This window comes from Notolepis coatsorum (assembly GCF_963971535.1).
Source record: "Notolepis coatsorum genome assembly, chromosome: 9".
Taxonomy (NCBI): Eukaryota; Metazoa; Chordata; class Actinopteri; order Aulopiformes; family Paralepididae; genus Notolepis; species Notolepis coatsorum.
In genome coordinates, this window is record NC_140173.1 from 79,544,263 (window position 1) to 79,568,173 (window position 23,911).

The 23,911-nt window shown below is 43.6% G+C and overlaps 1 protein-coding gene across 1 annotated transcript in view; it reads left to right on the top strand.

Annotated features, from left to right (window-relative positions):
* Positions 1-23,911, top strand: part of adgra1b (adhesion G protein-coupled receptor A1b) — a gene marked incomplete at its 3' end in the record, with an annotated part of 723,468 nt that overhangs the window by 42,892 nt on the left and 656,665 nt on the right. Inside the window, 1 exon segment of the mRNA XM_084321924.1 lies at positions 5,230-5,301. Within this exon segment, the coding sequence (XP_084178050.1) occupies positions 5,230-5,301 (72 nt within the window).

Below are 23,911 nucleotides of genomic sequence, written 5' to 3' on the forward strand. Positions count from 1 at the left end.
CTGTGCTCGCCATGAGACTCCGGTATCGCTTGCCTGACCGCAGCAGTTCAAAGAGGCAGTTGTTTGGGTGGCTGGAGTCCTTGATGATTCTCTTAGCCTTACCCCTGCACCGCTTGTTGTAAATGTTCTGGAGGGTGGGAAGCCCCCCTCCAATTGTGCGTTCGGCTGAACGTGCCACTCTCTGTAGTCTGCTACGGTCTTGTGCGGTGCTATTCCCAAACCAGGAGGTGATATTGCCAGTCAGGATGCTCTCTATTGTACATGCGTAGAAGTTCTTAAGGATCTTCTGACTGACTTGGAACTTCCTTAGGCGCCTGAGGAAGTAGAGGCGTTGTCGTGCCTTCTTAAAACTGTTCACTCTCTCAACCGGTGCCCCGTCGATGCTGAGGGGGCTGTAGTCCCTGACCCCCTTATGATGGGGAGTCATCCGTATATCAGAATCTGTCATACATACCGTAATTTTTCTTAAGTCATTGGTAAATTATTGAACATAGAATGGTTAATTTGGTCTAAAAGGACAATTTGACCAGCTTCTACTCATGCACCACAGAGTCCTTAGTTACCATGGCAACCATGTGATTTCCCCAGCCTTTTGGCAGAGACTGTAGTTCATTTGAAACATCGTTGTACACATTGTACCTCAAGATGCAGTAAATTATAATTTTACTCAACGTAATAAAATCACAACAACTTGGTTAATGAGTTATGAAAGTACAGCGGGTAACCGTCACCAATGAAGAACTACTCTCTACTAATCACCAGAGGCCTCACGATACGATACTATCACGATACTTGAGTCACGATACGATAGTATTGTGATACTAAATATATTGCGATATGCTGAGTATTGCGATATTAATATTGCGATATATTGCGATTTATTACCTTTTTTCAACTGCAAAGTAAAACTTTGTCAACATGTTTTATCTAATAAAATAAAGTTCAGTCTGTTCATCTCACTTCAATAATTTTTATTGCAGAACATGGTATTTTCTCAAGCAGACAGATGTAAACACTGTAATCTGCGTTGCATGTACCTGACAAACTGAACTGTTTGTATTACAGTCATATTCCAACTTAACTGAATGCACATGTGTGCGTGTGTGTGGACAACTGTACTATTACAGGTATTGAAATGAACAATGCAACTTCCTTGCATGTAATATATATTCTTTTATGAATAATTAAATATCGATACTTGGCGTCCCTGTATCGATACAGTATCGCGATACTACTACATATCGATTTTTGCCCCCACCCCTACTCTCTACTGAGTCCAATGACGCCTCCCATAAGTTCCTGAGTTGTGAGCTCCTAAAGTATAGGGGGCGGGGCTAACTGTCACCAATGGAAAAAGTTCAAGTTGATAGCTAAATTTTATTGTCAAGTACACTTTTACATATACCCTGGATTTGTCCTCTGTATTTAACCCATCCTAACTGAGCGGTGGGCAGCCTTGGTCGCGTGCACGGGGACCAACCCCTGGTGGAATGCCAGAGCCTCGGTCAAGGCCCATGACAGGAGTATATACCCAGCATGCATGTCTGTTATATGGTGTGAGAGGAAACTAGGGCTGTCTTAAATACCTCAAAGCTTCGAAACTTCATTCGATGGGCATGGGATTCGAATGGGAAAATAAAATTTTAATATATTAAAAAATTATAATAATAATTTAAATTAAATTTTTTATAAAAAAATTCTCCCACTTGCAAAATCGTGCGCCTCCAATGCAATGAACGTCATACACCTCATTAACTCTGCCTGTCTTTGTTAACTACAACAAGCAATGCCGTTTGCTTATTTAAGATGAGGTCGGACTCGGCACTGACAGATTTGTGTTCATTGTGCTGCTTTTATAAAGCCTCAAATGACGGCTTACAATATTTCATGAAAGCAAAGTGTTTAGTTTGTCTAAGATTTAAAAAGGTTTAAACTTTACAGCACTGACAATTCTCTATAGTATTTTTTTTGTGTTCCGACCCATATAAAAACATGTCTTAATAAAGAATTAACACATTGACCGCCAATAACGTTGTACGACGGGTTTGCTGGTCATGCAAATTCCGCCAAGCCACGGCGTACGACGTTATTGAGATCATATTAAATTTTTCCGCCATGGTATTCATAATTCCGCCACCCAGCCTCTGCTGAGACAGTGGGACTCTGCACAACCGTGCAACGCTTCAATACCGCCACCTGGTGGATGATTGGGCGAGTTACAACCGGAAATGGATCTGGTGATCTCGGTGCATCTGGGAAATCCGTCCGGCAGTCACATATTGTTGCGGGACTCTAGACACACATCCGTGTATATGGATCGCTGCCATAACTCAATAATCGATATGATTTGGGTGTTTATTGCGCCATACAAATCGGAAATGGATCTAGCCGATCGATGTCAAATAAGTGCGATCTTTTTCCTCCAGTCTCATCGGCGAACGGTAAGAGGACAGTAACGTTACTTTCAGCTTGATTGTTTATTCTTTTCAATGCAAACCGCTCTGATCAATATATCACCCATACTACATAAAGCATTTACTGACGATCACGGAATTATAAACGACCCCCCCTTCATCCGCGCATGATGAGTCATAACGTTTAGGATCGTATTCAGTTGGATTTTTTTATATAGCTTGTATCGCGAATAAACTGCAATCGATAATCTATATTATGCGTTTAGGCCTATAACTAGCGTTCTAGGAATGACTGCAGAAAACGATAAAACATACTTATATTCTAGACGGTATTTTCATATGAATCTATGAATGAAAAAGTATAACGTTCCTACATCCTGAACGATAGATAATCGATGTTGAATGGGCCATAGTAATGTCAATTTAGCAATACAATTTAAAAAGTTATAGCCCTGCAAAGAAGGTGAACATCTCCATAGGCTTAGACTGGTGGCAGTGATCATACATTGATGGATAGAAGCGTGGCAGTCAATGTGTTAAGTCGAATTCTGCCATTGTCTCTACATATAAATATTTATATAATTGGATGCTTTATAGACAGAAGGTTGCAACATAATTATGTAATGTAATGTTGTTGGCTGTGTAACGGAGAGCAGCCGCCCAGGCAGCACAGCTCCCGACTCATTATTCTGTAACGTTCTGGGTTTCTGTCCTCTCCCATTAGTGGAAACCCTACTGCCATTCTGGAGTACTTCACCCTGTTCTCTGTAATTAGCGCTGATTGACTGTCACCTGTGGTTTGTTGTCACTAATTACTGCGTGTGGTTTGCTGGGAGTTTGCCTTTATCGTAATCCCTTGTTTCTCTGTCTGTTGTCGGATCTTCAACAGAACTACTGCGAGCAGTCGGCCACGGACAAGAAGTGGGACCTCTTGTCTTTGCTGTTATTATTTAGTTTATCTTTCCCTTAAATACCCTCAGTTGTAGCCTAGCTACTTATTCGTTATCGTTACAGTATCTTGCTCTAGTGATTCTGATAATAAGAACACGTATTTTTTTAGAAGAGCAACCACATCTCTGTCTCCTTATTACCTTCTACTATTGGACTCAACTCCTACCTTGAATCGTAACATTATTCATTTAATTAATTAATCCAATCCAATCCACTTTATTTATAGAGCACATTTAAAAACAACAAAGTTGACCAATGTGCTGTACAAGTCCCACAACATAAGATACAAAAAATTATTTAAACAAATATGATATATATATTTAATTTATTATAATTTTTTTTTATCTCGAAGCTTCAAATTAAAATCGAATCTCGGCCCCGAAGCTTCCACGGCCAAAAAAAGGTTCAAAGGTCAGCCCTAGAGGAAACCCGCACGGACACAGGGAGAATCATGCGGCAACCGCTAAAACAATCACTTTAAACAAAATTTCACTTTAAAAAATGTAATCTTTAGAAACACTTTAAAAGAAGGAGGTACTGTATAGTTTAGATACATTAAGAGGTAACATTGTAAATTGTATATTGCATAGTAGTGTAAGAACCAGTTTCTCAGGAACCTAGCATGTATTTTTTTTACCATGCATATCTTGTGTCTTATCTATTTAATTATTTTCTATGCCTATTTTATTGTATTTTATTATTGTATTTTGCACAATCAATGCGGGCATGACCACCCGCATTTAACTGTATGCCTTGGTATGTATGTGACAAATAAACCTCTTGATTCTTGATTCGTGAACATGTTAACTCCACACAGAATGGCCCCAAGCCGGGGTTCCAAGCAGTTATTGAGTTATGAAAGGGAGTGAGACTAAATGGTGTGTGTGTGTGTGTGTGTGAGTGAGAGTTTTGTGTGCAGTTGTCTCTACCACTTTTAAAACCAATTGAATGTCTTATCATTGAATACGTGTCTGTCCCCTCCAGGTTTTCTTTTCATGTGCATGCGACCCCTTTATGCCCTCGGTTGCCATGGTTACAACCTTGGAAATTGTCTGACCAGTGGCGAGCTGGAGAACGTGCTCAGAAAGGGTAGAAAACAATCCGCCACACGCTCAAGCTTTTCAACATTGCACCATTCATTTCTGTGGGGAAAAATTGCCGGATGGAATAATTCCCACGCTGTTGGAATACAGGCTCGGTTTGAGGTGTCACCCCGAAACTGTGGTGCCAAAACTCCAGCGGGGGGAGTAAACATGTTTTACATTTCTGGGACGGAACAACACACTACTAGAGCAACAGACCGACTCATACGAGTTGCTCGGTTCGCGGCCAAAAGTGGCTTCAGCACTGCATCCTATTTGAATATTCATTTATCACCTCAATATCCCTGCGGTGTACTTCATTGATTTGTTTGCTGTTATACAGCAAGCAATGGATGATTGAATTGTGCTGAATAGGCATTGCATTAGGGCCCTTCTAGGAGGATGCTGCTCTGACACAGGGAGGGGGTGCGGGTGGCGTCGGGTGGCGTTAGGAGGGGGTGGGGGAGGGGTTGGGGGGTTGGTTCATTACCCATTTGAACCACAAACGGCCATAAATAAGACAGAAACACGGCTGGGATGAGAAATTTATGGCTGCAATCTAATCAGAGATAAATCCGTATCTCGGGCGAGACTTATTGACAGGATGAATAATTTATCGGACATTTGAGTAAAGTCATTTCCCCCGCCGCTGTATTTTCTCTGGTATTTACAAATGTGCCCCCCCCCCCCCCCCCCCCCCCCTACTTTCTCATCTCTCTCTCTCTCTCTCTCTCTCTCTCTCTCTCTCTCTCTCTCTCTCTCTCTCTCTCTCTCTCTCTCAGGATCCTCAGCAACAACAAGATATCCCTGCTGCGGAACGCCTCCTTCTACGGCCTGGCTGCCTTGGAGAAACTGTGAGTACCGGAGCCAAGCCCCCCGCTCTGCTCTGCTCTGCTCTGCTCTGCTCTGCTCTGCTCTGCTCTGCTCTGCTCTGCTCTGCTCTGCTCTGCTCTGCTCTGCTCTGTGTCTCTGCTGTTTGTCCCTCTGGGGGCCATAATGGCTGTCATCACAGCAACAGTCTCTCACTGTTCGGGGGACCAGGCGTGGGAATTGATAGTAGAGTCTGCGGGGCTTAGCTCTATAGTGGAGGCTAAGTCATTACCCTCACTGTCACTGTGCTTAACCCCCGACTGCCACAGTAACTGTCTCGAAAGGGATAATATACTGTATGGCACTATGGCATCATATAACAGCATAATGCAGGGCAAGTTAGTGGGCTTTGGCAGAGAGACAGACCGGGCCGAGCCGGAGTCGATACGTTCTGTCAGAGGAGATGCAGACACACGGTGATGGTGAACATTATGATGGCTTCCTTGATCACTCCTGCCCGCCCCAAGGGTCAGCGATCGATACCTCCCCCTCCCCCACCGTCTGACTCAGTCATCTGCCTTCTCCACCTGGTAGCGACAGTGACATCCCTGATGATGAGGGGCAGAGAGATCAAAGCCATTGTTGATTGTCGGAGGACTTCTAATAGAAAAAAAAATCAGAAGCGCGCCGTCATCGTCTCTTGTCTGTCTCTCCCTCTCTCTCATGCACGTGCACACACACATGCACGCACACACACACACACACCTACACACCTATAGCCTACAGTAGTGACCTTTGCATATTCACTTTCAATGCTGCCCTTATGCCCCTGACAGTTCATTTCAAATAGCAGAGGAATAATACAGCCCCTCCCCCTCCCCCTCGGGCACACTATATAGCATGATGTCATCTGTCTCTCAGGAGACTTAATTGTGCCATTACTGGACCTCTGCCCGCAGCACCACTGGTGTGATTGATAGATGATGGGTGGCTCTAAAGGACATCCAGCTGAAGGTTTCTCAGATTGTGGCAGGTGACCTCTGACCTTATCAGACCCACCCCTGTCGCTATCGGGGGTGCCAAGGCAATGCCTTGCAGGTGCCCTTAGCGAGTGGGCTGTTTGGCGGCCAGCTGTTCCCAATAGTCTGGCCAGGGTGTCTGTTTTTGGTCTGTCTGGCTGCCCCCCCCCCCCTCTCCTCAGGGGACCGCGTGCGTCAGCGGGTTGACTGACAGCCTTTATGCCTTGTGTGTGTTTACGGCGTTTCTGCTGCAGCTGTGGTGCCGTCAGCAGGGCCCGTCTGTTACCACCACCTCTGGCAGGTTAGAGGGAGGGAGCGGTTTCCTGACGTATACACTTGGGCTGCACTAGATATTAGTAGGTGGCCAACAGGCTAATGTGTTTCAAGTATTTTAACCACTAATCCTTGTTTTTTTCATTGCACCAATACAAAACCATCTAATGAGGAGAGAATAATGAAGACGTTTAATGGGATTCCTATTTTTGTTGTGTAACACTCCTGCTCCTCTCGTGTTCACCTCCATAGACTGAATAGTGTCCTATGGGAGGGTGCCTGTATGTTGGAAGGTGGCCCTGAACCCCCCCATATGGACCCAAGCCCTATTACCACCAGCCAAAGTGGGTCAGATGGGAGCAGAGCATGTGAACAAAGCCTGTCACTGTTCTCCGCCTGCAGGACGTTGGACACAGTGAATCTAGGTTTACCAGTTCACAGCGGGTTCCCATCATATCAGCTATTTATGCGCTTCGTTCATGTACAGTAGGCCACCGCACACAGAGGGACGGAATCGCAGGCGAAGGTGCAACGTTTGTGCTTGTGCGGGAATTATGTTAAGTTGAGAAACGATGCAGCAAGAAAGAAAACGATCTCACCCTGTGAGAAATGTTGTGGTTTTGACCTGATTGTAATTGAATTATTCCGGCCTCGACTCCCTGAGGAGCTATTCATTGAGAACAGCCTATTATTTTCCCATTTGCCCAAAAAGTTATTTGTCTGGCTTGTCTTGTCTGGAAAACGGGGGAAAGTTAGCGCGCGGCACCGCCTCCCCTCCCCTCTGTCCGGAGACGACATCAGGATGCAGCATACGGTAGCGTCTGCCATTTCTCACTCTGTAAGTGGGTGTCGGGGGTGTGTGAGGACGAGGAGGTGTCCTCTGAAGGTTTGTCGCCACCGAGGAGGTGATGTTTAGGAGCGCAGCTCGTCTCCTCCGCGAGGTGATTGATTGAGGGCGGGGCAGATCATCTGGCTGGCGGCGCATAAGAGTGTGCGACACACACACACACACACACACACACACACAGGACAACAGAGTGTAAGGTGGGAAAGGATGGGACATCTGATTTCTGATATGGTTAACTGAGTTGACCACTGAGATTATCTGGGGGTCATCATGGGTCACAGGTTATTGGCAGCGGGCCACCAGAACAAGGGAGAGCTCCACTGAATAACTGACCCATTTGAAAAACCCACAGCAATGATTACAGGGGAATACCGGATTCATGCTAGGGATGCTGATACCAGTCTCAGTATCGGTATCAGTATCGGGTCCGTTACTGTGCTGCTGTACTCTTACAGCAGCATACTACTACTCACTGCCATGTTTGTTCAGGAAAACACTAAATTGAACGTTATTATTTACAGTATATTATTTAAAATGTCAGCAACAGCGTCATGTTGTATATTTAATTAGTTACAGTCAGGAAGTGGGTTTTCAAAGTCATTGTTAGATCTGTAATGGTATAATAATTATTACTCATATCGGTACTCGGTAACCAAATGTACTGAAGTACTTGAAGAAGAAGTCTTTATTTGTCATGCAGATGAACACACGCATGCGAGATAGGCAACACACTGGAACACACACACACACACATGCATTGGGTCGCGGATGAAATGCCTCTCTGCGCTTGACCCATCCCGTTGACCCTGCCCCCAAGGGCAGCCGGGAGCAGACATGGGCTGCGGCGCCCCGGGGACCAATCCAAGTGCTCCTGTCAGTCTTCGTCAGGCATCTGTTCTGCATGTTTTTCCATTGGGTTTATCTCTTTTTCTTGGGGGGAAACCCTTGCGAGCACGGGGAGAACATGCAAACTCCACACAGAATGGCCCGGGAGATATCCCACCTGGTCCCCAAGCGGGAATCGAACCCAGGACCTTCTTGCTGTGCGGCGACAATGTTAACCACTGTACCACCGTGCCGCACTTGTACTTGGTCTGAAAGGAAAGTGGTATTGGGACCAGTGTTAATTTTGGCAGCTATTTTCATTTTAGTTTTAGTCTTAGTCATGTGTCAAGTGCTCCTTTTTCGTTTTCATCATATTTAGTCATCTTCATTTATTTTTCGTTTAGTCAGTTTTAGTCAACTAAATGTCTGAGCATTTTAGTCTTAGTCAGTTTTTGTCTCAATTTTGTCTTTTTAGTTTTAGTCTATTTAGTCGACGAAAACGGATGACATTTTTGTCTATTTTTTGTTAATGGAAAAAAACTTGTCAGAAGTCACAAATACTCAACATGGAACATTTTTCTGATTTAAATTGCGTATTTATTTTTTAACCTAGGGGAATCTGAGTCGGCGGCACAAGTGATACACAGGAAGTATATATGTTGGTGTTGTAGACATTGTCCAATGTATTATTGCTAGTATATGTTGGTGTAGACATGGTCCAATGTATTGTTGCTCCTACAGTATATGTTGGTGTAGACATGGTCCAATGTATTATTGCTCCTACAGTATATGTTGGTGTAGACATGGTCCAATGTATTGTTGCTCCTACAGTATATGTTGGTGTAGACATGGTCCAATGTATTGTTGCTCCTACAGTATATGTTGGTGTAGACATGGTCCAATGTATTGTTGCTCCTACAGTATTATGTTGGTGTAGACATGGTCCAATGTATTGTTGCTCCTACAGTATTATGTTGGTGTAGACATGGTCCAATGTATTGTTGCTCCTACAGTATATGTTGGTGTAGACATGGTCCAATGTATTGTTGCTCCTACAGTATATGTTGGTGTAGACATGGTCCAATGTATGCATCAAAGAGAGCATTACGGATGTGGTGACGTTGTTTCTGACCAGAGAGACGACGCTGAACTCCGTCTGTCTTCTGTTTGCTGTGTCTTTCCTTTCTCTCTGCCATGTCTGTTCTCTCTCTGCTGTGTCTGTCCTCTCTCTATCTGCTGTGTCTGGCAGCGGTTTATTCTATAACGGGATACTGTAAACTAAGTAAACAGAACACACAGTAGTACTAGTAGTAGTACACACTGATTGCAATCTGCTTGCATAAAAACATTATATAAAATCACATTCACAATAATTTATTATTATTATTTAGATAGATGGATGTAAAGGGCAGACCAACTCTTAACCCCTATCCGGACCTAGACCACCTCTAAGTCACAACCCTAACTTAGGGGTTAAAGTTAGAGGTGGTCTAGGTCTGGTTAGGGGTTAGAGTTAGAGGTGGTCTAGGTCTGGTTATACTGATCCAATACAACATTTTTTTTTTATATATATATATACTGTTTTTTAGTAATAACTAGAAAGTAATGGTATTTATTCAACAACAGGTGATTGTATAGATTAGTATTAGTATCATTAATTGACAACTAAGCTCAATGAGTTCACCCACGGAATGGTTGTTGGCACGTTGGTTCCACACTGACATTATACGTTGTTGCGCACTTCCTATCCAGAAGGCTCCGTTTAGGTTAGCTACTGTAGTAGCAGAGGCTCTGTTGTGATTTTTAATGCAAAATAAATATTCAACATTCTCTTTTGAGACTCCGCCTCAGACTCTTATCATTTGGCACTAAAAGCTAAACATTGTCACCGGTATGGCTGTCCGCAACATGTCATTAATTGTGTGGGAGAGGTCGATCAGTTAGCCACATTAGCGTGAGTTAGGTTAGCCACTAGCTAACACGAGCTAGATGGAAATACAAACAATGTAACGTTACTGGTGACAAAGTGATTTACCTTTGGAATACTCCTTTGCCAACTTGCTGTACTTTGCTTGCAGGTCTGCAGCTGGATTATGAATAGTCCCAACTTTAGCCAAGGTAACGTTAAGATAAAACTAGCTTTTCAAATAGCTCCAGCTAATGCTGATAATGGAGCTCCCCGTCACACTGCTCTACTCGGGACGATGGCATTAAGAAAAGTTATAATTATTTTGTCTCGTCTTGTTTTAGTCAACAATATCAACATACATGAAGAGAAATTTCGTCCTGGTTTTTGTAAATTACATTTTTGTGTCCTCAGTTGTGGTCAACGATATTTAATAAACTATTTAGTCTCGTTAGCGTGACATGGTCTTCAATAACGTGACGTCAAGTCTCGTTGTCGTCATGAAAAAAACCTTCGTTGACGAACATCTTTCGTCATCAATTTAGTCAACAAAATTAACACTCCCTAATTCATGCCTGTGATAAAAAAAAATCTATATATGTCCCCCTCACAGCCTGCCCACAACATCACCCTGACACATATGTGGCACGTCATTGTACCAGCAATCAATGAATTCAATTTGCATCTTTCACGGTTTCCTTTTTGAGGAAATATCAAAAACATAACATCTACCAGTGGCGGCTGCTGACCAAATTTTTTGGTGAAGCACAAATTATTATATTATATTATATATTAAATGATATTTTTTAAACATCCCCAACGCTGCAACACCCCCATTCCTCCCAGGTGTCAGGCTCCTCATTCGCTTCCATTCATTTTGGGGACACATCGAGAGAGAGAGATAGAGAGAGAGAGAGAGGCAGTGAGAGAGAGAGAGAGAAAGAGAGAGAGCGAGATAGACAGGGAGAGAGAGAGAGCGAGAGAGAGCATGAGAGACAGGGAGAGAGAGAAAAAGAGAGAGAGAAAGAAAGATCAGTTTTGCGCTCTGATTGGCCACTGACCTACACGCGTACGCCCCCCTCGCTATCGCCTTTGGGGCGTGAGATATGAAGACAGATTTAACTGGGTATAGGAAGGAAGTACCATACGAGCCGCAAATTGAACATGCAGTGAGTCTGCGACAACAACCCAATAATAAACACTCGAAACAGCTATTACCAGACAATTACAACAGCAGTGGTGCCTGCTTCAAATGTCACGTATTATAGGCTATAAGCCTGTGTAGATCTATTCGGAATAATAAACATATACACCCTCTAGCAAAACATGACACAATGTGATCCTATCTCCGATAGAGCGGCTGGTCGCAGAGACGCAAGTTGAACGAACACATCGGGAGGAGAATGAATGAATGAATGAACCTGATGTAAACAAGACAAAAGTCTTTCTCTGGTCTGCATCCCCTTAACAATTGTGTGTATTGAGCCGTACTGTATTGTACCCATTCTGCAATCTGTTAAATAAAGTTTTCATTCATTCATTCATTCTCCTCCTGATGTGTTCGTTCAACTCGCGTCTCTGCGACCAGCCGCTCTATCGGAGATAGGATCACATTGTGTCATGTTTTGCTAGAGGGGCGTATATGTTTATTATTCCGAATAGATCTACACGGGCTTATAGCCTATAATACGTGACATTTGAAGCAGGCACCACTGCTGTTGTAATTGTCTGGTAATAGCTGTTTCGAGTGTTTATTATTGGGTTTTTGTCGCAGACTCACTGCATGTTCAATTTGCGGCTTGTATGGTACTTCCTTCCTATACCCAGTTAAATCTGTCTTCATATCTCACGCCCCAGCGGCGATAGCGAGGGGGGCATACGCGTGTAGGTCAGTGGCCAATCAGAGTGCAAAACGGGAACCCGGAAACACAAACGTGTTGGTAAAAGTATACACGCGTCCAGACTCCATATAAATCCAAATCCAACACTGTCAGTAATGTACAGTATCTCGTGCTGATCTCTCCAACTCCTGAGAATACACTTCTTATATCTTGTTATTACCGAACCACGAGCCTAGTCAACGCATTGAATCGAAACTAAGTACACTTGCTTAACTGGCGCCGCCCCGCAGTTCCGCATAGCAATCAACAGTATGCAACTGCAGAGCCGCAGAGCTGGCACCATTCTCTGATTGGATTTCAAGGCTGTCAATCATTCAATCCCTGTTCGTGAATGGCAAGAGCAATATTGCACGGACCGGGCTTATATGACGTTAATAGCCTATTTTGATTGGCTATTATATTCATAAGGTCAGCCCGTGCAGGGAAAGTTGCACCTGAGTGATTGACAGCTAGCCATTACTGACTGCAGGCCTGATCAGAGAACTCAGAGCTGTCACTTTTGGCAATTTTTGAAGAAAAGAAAATTCACTGGAATTTTTTTACAGAGGAAAACATTTCTAATAAAAAAAAATATATAATAATAATAATAATAATAATAATAATAATAATAATAATAATAATAATAATAATAATAATAATAATAATAATAATAATAGATTGGATTTTAAGAGAGAAGCGCCTTTCTCAGACTCAAGGACACTGTACAAGGAAAGGATGGAAAAAATAAGAAATAAAATTGAAAAAATATAATAAAATACATAAAAGATCTGTGTATAGTAACAACAAGAAAAAACAAATAAGATAAAAGAGATAAAAAAGATAAAAAAAAGGAGGCAAGATCTGTCCAATTGGATGAAGTGGTTGAAATTAACAAACAAACAACAAAACAAAACAAAACAACGGAATCTGTGGCTTAAAAAGAGTCAGGGGTGGGCTACTTGGGAGCGGGGCCGTGTTGCGTGAAGGCAAGTGTGAACAGGTGGGTTAATTGACAACTAAGCTCAATGAGTTCACCCACGGAATGGTTGTTGGCACGTTGGTTCCACACTGACATTATACGTTGTTGCGCACTTCCTATCCAGAAGGCTCCGTTTAGGTTAGCTACTGTAGTAGCAGAGGCTCTGTTGTGATTTTTAATGCAAAATAAATATTCAACATTCTCTTTTGAGACTCCGCCTCAGACTCTTATCATTTGGCACTAAAAGCTAAACATTGTCACCGGTATGGCTGTCCGCAACATGTCATTAATTGTGTGGGAGAGGTCGATCAGTTAGCCACATTAGCGTGAGTTAGGTTAGCCACTAGCTAACACGAGCTAGATGGAAATACAAACAATGTAACGTTACTGGTGACAAAGTGATTTACCTTTGGAATACTCCTTTGCCAACTTGCTGTACTTTGCTTGCAGGTCTGCAGCTGGATTATGAATAGTCCCAACTTTAGCCAAGGTAACGTTAAGATAAAACTAGCTTTTCAAATAGCTCCAGCTAATGCTGATAATGGAGCTCCCCGTCACACTGCTCTACTCGGGACGATGGCATTAAGAAAAGTTATAATTATTTTGTCTCGTCTTGTTTTAGTCAACAATATCAACATACATGAAGAGAAATTTCGTCCTGGTTTTTGTAAATTACATTTTTGTGTCCTCAGTTGTGGTCAACGATATTTAATAAACTATTTAGTCTCGTTAGCGTGACATGGTCTTCAATAACGTGACGTCAAGTCTCGTTGTCGTCATGAAAAAAACCTTCGTTGACGAACATCTTTCGTCATCAATTTAGTCAACAAAATTAACACTCCCTAATTCATGCCTGTGATAAAAAAAAATCTATATATGTCCCCCTCACAGCCTGCCCACAACATCACCCTGACACATATGTGGCACGTCATTGTACCAGCAATCAATGAATTCAATTTGCATCTTTCACGGTTTCCTTTTTGAGGAAATATCAAAAACATAACATCTACCAGTGGCGGCTGCTGACCAAATTTTTTGGTGAAGCACAAATTATTATATTATATTATATATTAAATGATATTTTTTAAACATCCCCAACGCTGCAACACCCCCATTCCTCCCAGGTGTCAGGCTCCTCATTCGCTTCCATTCATTTTGGGGACACATCGAGAGAGAGAGATAGAGAGAGAGAGAGAGGCAGTGAGAGAGAGAGAGAGAAAGAGAGAGAGCGAGATAGACAGGGAGAGAGAGAGAGCGAGAGAGAGCATGAGAGACAGGGAGAGAGAGAAAAAGAGAGAGAGAAAGAAAGATCAGTTTTGCGCTCTGATTGGCCACTGACCTACACGCGTACGCCCCCCTCGCTATCGCCTTTGGGGCGTGAGATATGAAGACAGATTTAACTGGGTATAGGAAGGAAGTACCATACGAGCCGCAAATTGAACATGCAGTGAGTCTGCGACAACAACCCAATAATAAACACTCGAAACAGCTATTACCAGACAATTACAACAGCAGTGGTGCCTGCTTCAAATGTCACGTATTATAGGCTATAAGCCTGTGTAGATCTATTCGGAATAATAAACATATACACCCTCTAGCAAAACATGACACAATGTGATCCTATCTCCGATAGAGCGGCTGGTCGCAGAGACGCAAGTTGAACGAACACATCGGGAGGAGAATGAATGAATGAATGAACCTGATGTAAACAAGACAAAAGTCTTTCTCTGGTCTGCATCCCCTTAACAATTGTGTGTATTGAGCCGTACTGTATTGTACCCATTCTGCAATCTGTTAAATAAAGTTTTCATTCATTCATTCATTCTCCTCCTGATGTGTTCGTTCAACTCGCGTCTCTGCGACCAGCCGCTCTATCGGAGATAGGATCACATTGTGTCATGTTTTGCTAGAGGGGCGTATATGTTTATTATTCCGAATAGATCTACACGGGCTTATAGCCTATAATACGTGACATTTGAAGCAGGCACCACTGCTGTTGTAATTGTCTGGTAATAGCTGTTTCGAGTGTTTATTATTGGGTTTTTGTCGCAGACTCACTGCATGTTCAATTTGCGGCTTGTATGGTACTTCCTTCCTATACCCAGTTAAATCTGTCTTCATATCTCACGCCCCAGCGGCGATAGCGAGGGGGGCATACGCGTGTAGGTCAGTGGCCAATCAGAGTGCAAAACGGGAACCCGGAAACACAAACGTGTTGGTAAAAGTATACACGCGTCCAGACTCCATATAAATCCAAATCCAACACTGTCAGTAATGTACAGTATCTCGTGCTGATCTCTCCAACTCCTGAGAATACACTTCTTATATCTTGTTATTACCGAACCACGAGCCTAGTCAACGCATTGAATCGAAACTAAGTACACTTGCTTAACTGGCGCCGCCCCGCAGTTCCGCATAGCAATCAACAGTATGCAACTGCAGAGCCGCAGAGCTGGCACCATTCTCTGATTGGATTTCAAGGCTGTCAATCATTCAATCCCTGTTCGTGAATGGCAAGAGCAATATTGCACGGACCGGGCTTATATGACGTTAATAGCCTATTTTGATTGGCTATTATATTCATAAGGTCAGCCCGTGCAGGGAAAGTTGCACCTGAGTGATTGACAGCTAGCCATTACTGACTGCAGGCCTGATCAGAGAACTCAGAGCTGTCACTTTTGGCAATTTTTGAAGAAAAGAAAATTCACTGGAATTTTTTTACAGAGGAAAACATTTCTAATAAAAAAAAATATATAATAATAATAATAATAATAATAATAATAATAATAATAATAATAATAATAATAATAATAATAATAATAATAATAATAATAGATTGGATTTTAAGAGAGAAGCGCCTTTCTCAGACTCAAGGACACTGTACAAGGAAAGGATGGAAAAAATAAGAAATAAAATTGAAAAAATATAATAAAATACATAAAAGATCTGTGTATAGTAACAACAAGAAAAAACAAATAAGATAAAAGAGATAAAAAAGATAAAAAAAAGGAGGCAAGATCTGTCCAATTGGATGAAGTGGTTGAAATTAACAAACAAACAACAAAACAAAACAAAACAACGGAATCTGTGGCTTAAAAAGAGTCAGGGGTGGGCTACTTGGGAGCGGGGCCGTGTTGCGTGAAGGCAAGTGTGAACAGGTGGGTTTTTAGCTTGGTTTTGAAGAGGTTGATGGTGTCAGAGCCTCGGATGAGGGGGGAGAGGGAGTTCCACAGTCTGGGGGCTGCTGCAGCGAAAGCTCGGTCTCCCAGTGTGGAACGCCTGGTGCGGGGGATGGTGAGGAGGTCGGAGTTGGAGGATCGGAGGCCTCGTGCTGGAGTGTAGGGGTGGAGTAGGTTGGTCAGGTAGGAAGGGGCCAACCCGTGCAGGGATTTGTAGGTGAGGAGGAGGATCTTGTAGGGGATTCGGTAGTTGATGGGGAGCCAGTGGAGTTTTTGCAGGGTGGGGGTGATGTGCTGCCAGGGTTTGGTGCGCGTGAGGACCCTCGCAGCAGAGTTTTGGACGTACTGTAAGCGATCCAGAACCTTCTTGGAGGCACCAAGAAGGATTCCGTTACAGTAGTCGAGGCGGGAAGTGATGAAGGCGTGAATGAGTGTTTCCGCTGAGGTGTCGGAGAGTGAGGGGCGGAGGCGGGAGATGGTTCTGAGGTGGAAGAAGGCGGATCTGGTGACAGACTTGACGTGAGGGTGAAATGAGAGGGTGGAGTCCAGTATTACGCCCAGGTTCCTTACCTCTGTGGAGGGGCAGATGGAGTAGCCATCCATGGAGAGAACAAGGTGGTCGATCTTTTGGAGGAGGGCTGGGGAGGCTATAACTATGAGTTCGGTCTTCTTACTATTGAGTTGAAGGAAGTTGGTGGTCATCCATGTTTTTATGTCCTGGAGGCAGGCAGTGAGGGAGGGGGGAGGAAGGGGAGCCGAGGGTTTGGTGTGGAGGTAAAGCTGTGTGTCGTCTGCATAGAAGTGGAGGCCATGTTTCCTTATGATGTCACCGAGTGGGAGGAGGTAAATCATAAAAAGGAGCGGACCTAGCACCGAACCCTGGTATATATGTGTAAATTAATAATAATTATGAATTATGATTGAATTTGTGTTTCACGTGTTGTCATGGAATAACCTCCACTGTCATCTACCATTGTGATCAGACAAGGAGAGAGGTAACCGAATGGATTACTCCTCTACGAGCGATGGCTGTGGCGTTAATAGAATGTTGAAGACGTCTCTCCAGCAGGGAAGATTGTCTTGATTGATCGCGTCTGCTGTTTACTGACGCACACCCTTTTTTTTGCTAGCTGATGGAGCTGATTTAGCTGACTTACGGAACCGACAGGGAGAAATGCAGACTTCTTCTCCCTCGCCCTGCTTACCTCTCTGATGCTGAGGACTTAGACACCACTTATTATCCCTCGCTTACCTCTCTAATGCTGAGGACTTAGAGACCACTTCTTCTCCCTCACTTACCTCTCTGATGCTGAGGACTTAGAGACCACTTCTTCTCCCTCGCCCTGCTTACCTCTCTGATGCTGAGGACTTAGAGACCACTTCTCCCTCGCCCTGCTTACCTCTCTGATGCTGAGGACTTAGAGACCACTTCTTCTCCTTCGCCCTGCTTACCTCTGATGCTGAGGACTTAGAGACCACTTCTCCCTCGCCCTGCTTACCTCTCTGATGCTGAGGACTTAGAGACCACTTCTTCTCCCTCGCCCTGCTTACCTCTCTGATGCTGAAGACTTAGAGACCACTTCTTCTCCCTCACTTACCTCTCTGATGCTGAGGACTTAGAGACCACATCTTCTCCCTCACTTACCTCTCTGATGCTGAGGACTTAGCAGCGGTCTTTGTTGGGCTGATTCATGAACACATGACTTTCACCCACACTGAAGACAAACAACAACAAAAATATATATATACATTTAGCCTGTACAGCAAATTAGATATGCCATACCAATCACAAATATGGTACAAGGCATACAAATTAATATCTGTCATAATCTCATTTCATTAGCGTGCGCCGCCGACTAAATGATTCATGTACCACTGTTTTCCATTTAACTGCATAAATTAAATGGAAAGACGTCTCTGTGAAGATCAAATCTATTTTTCATGCTAGTTATCATGTGATGGCCTTGGATGACTGCCCAAGCAGACACCGTGTACTGCAGCTTTATTACTCTCTATGTACTCGGTGTAGAACGTGACCTTCATTGCGCCTAATGGCTTCCTGGTAATTATATCAACATAGGCGCCATTAAAAAGAGGTTTTTGCATGATTAGAAAGTTCTGTGTTTTAAATAAAGTATTCCATCCTGGGGCTGTGTTAGGAGCGTGTGGTCCAGTCACTGGTCTCTAGCATGGTGTGTGTGTGTGTGTGCCTGTTGCCTGTGTGTGTGTATGTGTATGCCTGTGTGAATGGCTGCAGCCTGTGTGTGTGTGTGTGTGTTTGTTGTTTGTGTATGCTTGTGTGTGCATTGTCTATGTGTGTGTGTGTGTGTGCGTGCGTGTGCGTGCGTGTGTGTGTGTGTGTGTGTGGTCCCAGAATTGTCCTACACAGCCACATCACTGACACCAAAGCTGGCCCCCCTCAGTCGAGCAGACATCATCCTAAACTCCAATGGATGGCCAAGAGATGGTGTGTGTGTGTGGGTGTGTGTGTGTGGATGTGTGTGTGTGTATGCACATGTGTGTACATGTGCATATGAGTATGTATGTGCATGTGTGAACTTGTGTGTGTGTGTGTGTGTGTGTGTGTGTGTGTGTGTGTGTGTGTGTGTGTGTGTGTGTGTGTGTGTGTGTGTGTGTGTGTGTGTGTGTGTGTGTGTGTGTGTGTGTGTGTGTGTGTGTGTGTGTGTGTGTGTGTGTGTGTGTGTGTGTGTGTGTGTGTGTGTGTGTGTGTGTGTGTGTGTGTGTGTGTGTGTGTGTGTGTGTGTGTGTGTGTGTGTGTGTGTGTGTGTGTGTGTGTGTGTGTGTGTGTGTGCGTGTGTGTGCAGGCCTGCACAAAGTATACTAAGCGGCCAGGCGTGGAGATGGATCTAGACATTAGTGTCATGTGGTGAACAGGCTGATCTCCTCGGGGTGACTTGGCCCGGGAGAAGTTGGAAGCAGTCTTAAGATATACACACACACACACACACACACAGCACAGTGGAAATTAATTGGGAACCACTCCAGTAGCTTTTCAAACATTAACCGCAAATGGTGGAGTTTAATCTCAGGGTCTCCTCTCGCACATCAAACACTCAGGGGGCGGAAGAGAAAATGGTTGTTTCTTTAAACATTCATCTCTTATTAGCTTCTCCAGCTGCTTCTGGTGGTATTCTGGATTTCAGGAGCGACGGGTAGCTGCTGTTTGTTTGCGGAGGTGTGTGTTTATATTAGAGCACGACCGCTTTTCCAGGGAGATGCCGGAAAAAGTCAGATATCAATATGTATATGCCGATATTCACACATATATTTTTGTATTTTATATTGTTTTTTTTTTTATCATGGATCCCTTAACTCAATGGACGCCAGACCCGAGTAAAGTCGGGTTAACTCGCCAACCGTTCAGCGCCAGACCCGAGTATAGTCGGGTTTTCATCGTTATTTCTTTTATTCAATATTTTTATTCATTATTCATCCAGGGACCGTGGTGTTACCATAGGGAATGAGTCTGATATCACCAAAGTGCAATACTGGCCGCATCCAGCTAGACGGCGGTATCGAGCACCCTTTATAACCTTGTATCTTGGCCTGTGTAACGGCCAAATGTCTCCGGTCTCACTTTTCCTTGTCGGCCGAGTGGACCGGTTCTCCCGGTTCCATTGAAGTGTGTCAAATATCCCCGATCCATATGTTGTGGTGGGTTATGCCATGGACAAAATGGACATCGGATGTACCAAATGGCGATCAAACAATTGGAATATAATTTTTGGAATACTCCCGATCAAAGGTAAGGACTATCTAACGTCAATTTTAGCTTGATCCTGCAATGCTTTTATACCGATCACGCTGATAAGCATTTTTAGTGTTCAATACGAATGCCGTTACTGACAATCAAATAATCAGAAACGTGTACAGGCAAGAAACGGCAACGCCTATAGTAGAATTGACGTATAAGGCTTTAACTCAGCATTTCGGGAATTACCCTAGACCGCTCTAAAACCATACTTTTATTCACCATGGTATAACACGGGAAAGTATGTATGGAAAATTGTATTCTTTTTCACATATTGAACGATAGATAGGTGATGTCAAATGGGCCATAGTATTGTATCCATAGCTTTAACACTATGGTCGCCAAAAATGCCTTACCACGTCATTCCCCGCCATGCTCATTCTGCCAAAGACGCCATACCACGTCTTTGATATCAATATTTCAAAAATATGTGATCGCAATCATATTTCTCCCCCGGAGACTTGAGATCTACTGTTGATCCCCTCTCAACTCTCCAACGGTTCAAGAGCGCCATCTGGTGGCGGATCGGCGGATCGCCCAAACCGGAAACAGGAAACGGAAGCTGGTGCTCATTCCAATTCGGTCCGATCACTCGAGCTAGACACAATGGATAGCAATCCGTTACCAATAACTCGATAAACAACATGATTTGGACGTATATACTATTATACAACCTGGAGATGGATCGCATATTTCTACATCCCATAATAGGAATATTTCTGCTCCACGCTCATCGCCCAACGCTACGAGGAAGCTACGGTAAGTTTCAGCGTTATTTTTTAACGTGTTGGATACAAACTGCTCTAATGATCATATCACCCACACTAGATGAATCATCTAACGTTGGCCACAGAATTATAAACGACCCCCCCCCCCTCATCCGGTCAACATCAGATGGTAAGTAGTAACTTCTAGAAGCACGTCCATTTGAAAAAAATAATCTCGCGCAGATTGCTATCAAACTGTATTTGATCATCAATATAATGCATTTAGGGCTATAAATCACGTTCTGGAGAATGCTGCAGAAAACGATAAAAACATACTTATACTTTAGACCGTATTTTAGTATGAATATGTGAATGAAAAAGTATAACGTTGCTACACCCTGAACAATAGATACTTGACGTTGAATGGGCCATAGTAATGTCAATTTAGCAATACATTAAAAAGTTATAGCCCTGCAAAGAAGGGGAACTTCTCCATAGACAAATAGAGCTGGCGTGGGATGGTTTATTGTGAATATAAGCCTGGCGACCAAATTAATATAGAATATAGTTATAGCTCTACAAACAAGGTGACGCACTCCTATCTTTTAAAGCGTGGCCTTGCTATTTGATTTTGATTTGTCTCGAACATAGAAACAAAACAAGTTTAAAAAACAAAAAGGTAAATAGTTAAAGACTATTTCCATACAATAAGTGTTCGAGAAGGAACAGGGGGAAGTAAAACAACGTATCAAGCCCTGCCCCTTACTTACAATATTTGACATTATAATTTAATAAAAATACAAATAATATAACAAATAATAAAAAATTAAATAAAAGTACAGTTTTTTTTATATATCCAAATATCCAAATGAGAGAAAATAATAGGCAGTCACATTACTGCTCAAGCTCCTCTCTCTTATATGTGTCCATAAGTGCTTGTTTATAGCTACCTTTAAATTTATTTATATTTTTGCTTAATTTTATACTCGCATCCAGACCATTCCAGAGTGATACCCCACAAACTGCAACGCACATACTTTTAAGAGTTGTACTTGTAGGTTGCTTTAAAGCTAATGTCCCTCTAAAATTATAAACACTCTGTTATGGTTTGTAATGCGACCCCAATTGCACGACACAGACAGGTAATCAGAGTTTGCCAAAACAAGGGCATGATTTATTATGCACAAAAAAGCGGCACTGAGCCTTTAACACTTTGAGCGGCACTCATGGCTAATCTCGGGTTTACGATAGTGACGTTGAAAGCCACGTCACAGCTTTTCTGATTTTTTTTTCTTTTTTTTTAGCGATCTGAAATCATATTGCATCACCCAAGCCTACCGTTGGAAATCCAGGGGCCGCTGGCGATCAGATGTGAAAAAAGCGCCCCCTACGATCCAACATGGCGGCCGTGAGGCTCGCCCCAGTGCAAGCAACGTTCCTATGTCTAGTACTCCTGTCTTCGTTATTTGTGTGTAAAGTGTCATGTACAATCCAATACTCCCGGTGGGAGCTACTAAACCTTCGACACAATAGACATGGCGTTTTGGAGCCATCAGCGTTCCTACCCATGGAAATACTGCCTTACAACCATCTACCTGGCCACTCAACGCCACAGGTATCATCTACCGCGACATCTGCCGGGAAACGGAGAAGGCGCTCCGGGATCCTCTCAAGATTTAGACGGCGCCCATACCGACCTCCACTTCCAGCCCTCCTGCTGTCTAACGTAAGATCCCTCCGACACAAAATGGATGAACTACAACTTCTATTACAATCTAGCAAAGATTATAGCGACTGCTCTGCCATCTGTCTGACTGAGACCTGGTTAGACCAATCAGTGCCCGACCAAGCGGTAACGCTCCCAGGATTCATGCTCCACCGAGCCGACAGACTAGCCACCACGTCGCTCAAATCCAAGGGTGGAGGCATCTGTTTTATGATCAACCACCGCTGGTGTACCAACTCCACTACACTCAGTCAGATCTGCTCTCCTCACCTGGAATATATCTCCGTTAAATGCAGACCAACATACCTCCCCAGAGAATTCGCATCGGTAATCCTGATCGGTGTCTACATCCCCCCAGATGCAAACGCTAACTCCTCCATAAGCGAACTTGCCAACTACATATCATCTGTTGAAAACAAACACCCCGACGCAGCAATAATTGTATTAGGCGACTTCAACCACACCAACCTGTCCTCTGAGCTACCGAGCTATCACCAACAGGTAACCTGCCCCAGCAGAGGGAATAACACACTGGACCACTGCTATACAACAATCAAGCAGGCTTACCGTGCTTTTCCAAGAGCTCCCCTGGGCAAGTCCGACCATGCAATGCTGCTGCTCATTCCAACATATAAACAAAAACTTAAATCCATTAAACCAACGGAAAAATCTGTCAGGTCCTGGTCAGCAGAGGCCACCGAAAAGTTGCGCGCTTGTCTCGCATGCACTGACTGGGACGAGTTCCGCGCAGCCGGCGATCTGCATGACTACACCGACACAGTGACGTCATACATCCACTTCTGTGAACAACTATGCATCCCATCAAAAACGGTCAAGTTCTACAACAACAATAAACCCTGGTTCACCAAAGAAATTCAACAACTAAGAAAAGAGAAAAACACTGCCTACATAACAGGAATAAAAGAACACTATGTGACTGCAAAATACAAATTAAGGGCTGCAATAAGAAAAGCAAAATCCAACTACACCGCCAAACTAGAACAACAAATCACAACCAACGATACAAGAACCATCTGGAAAAAACTCCAGGACATTACCAACTACAAAAAGAAACCCCCCCCCATACCTGACAGTGATGACCAGCTCCCGGACAAACTCAACATCTTCTACACTAGATTTGAACAGACATCCCCCCCCACCCCCCTCCCCCCTTCCACATCCAGGAGGAAGAGGTGAGGACCACCTTCAAGAGGATAAAGAAAAATAAAGCAGCAGGCCCAGATAACATCAGTTCATCTGTCCTATATCACTGTGCTGCAGAACTGGCCCCCATCTTCACCAACATTTTTAACACCTCCCTCCGTAATTGCTCAGTCCCCCAATGTCTCAAACAGTCCACCATCATCCCTGTCCCAAAATCCAATAATATCTCCTGCCTTAATGATTACAGACCAATTGCCCTCACATCCGTAGTAATGAAATCATTTGAACGCATCATTCTCACCCACCTCAAAACCAGCACCACCCCCCTCATGGACCCACATCAATTTGCCTACAGAACCAACAGGTCTGTGGATGAC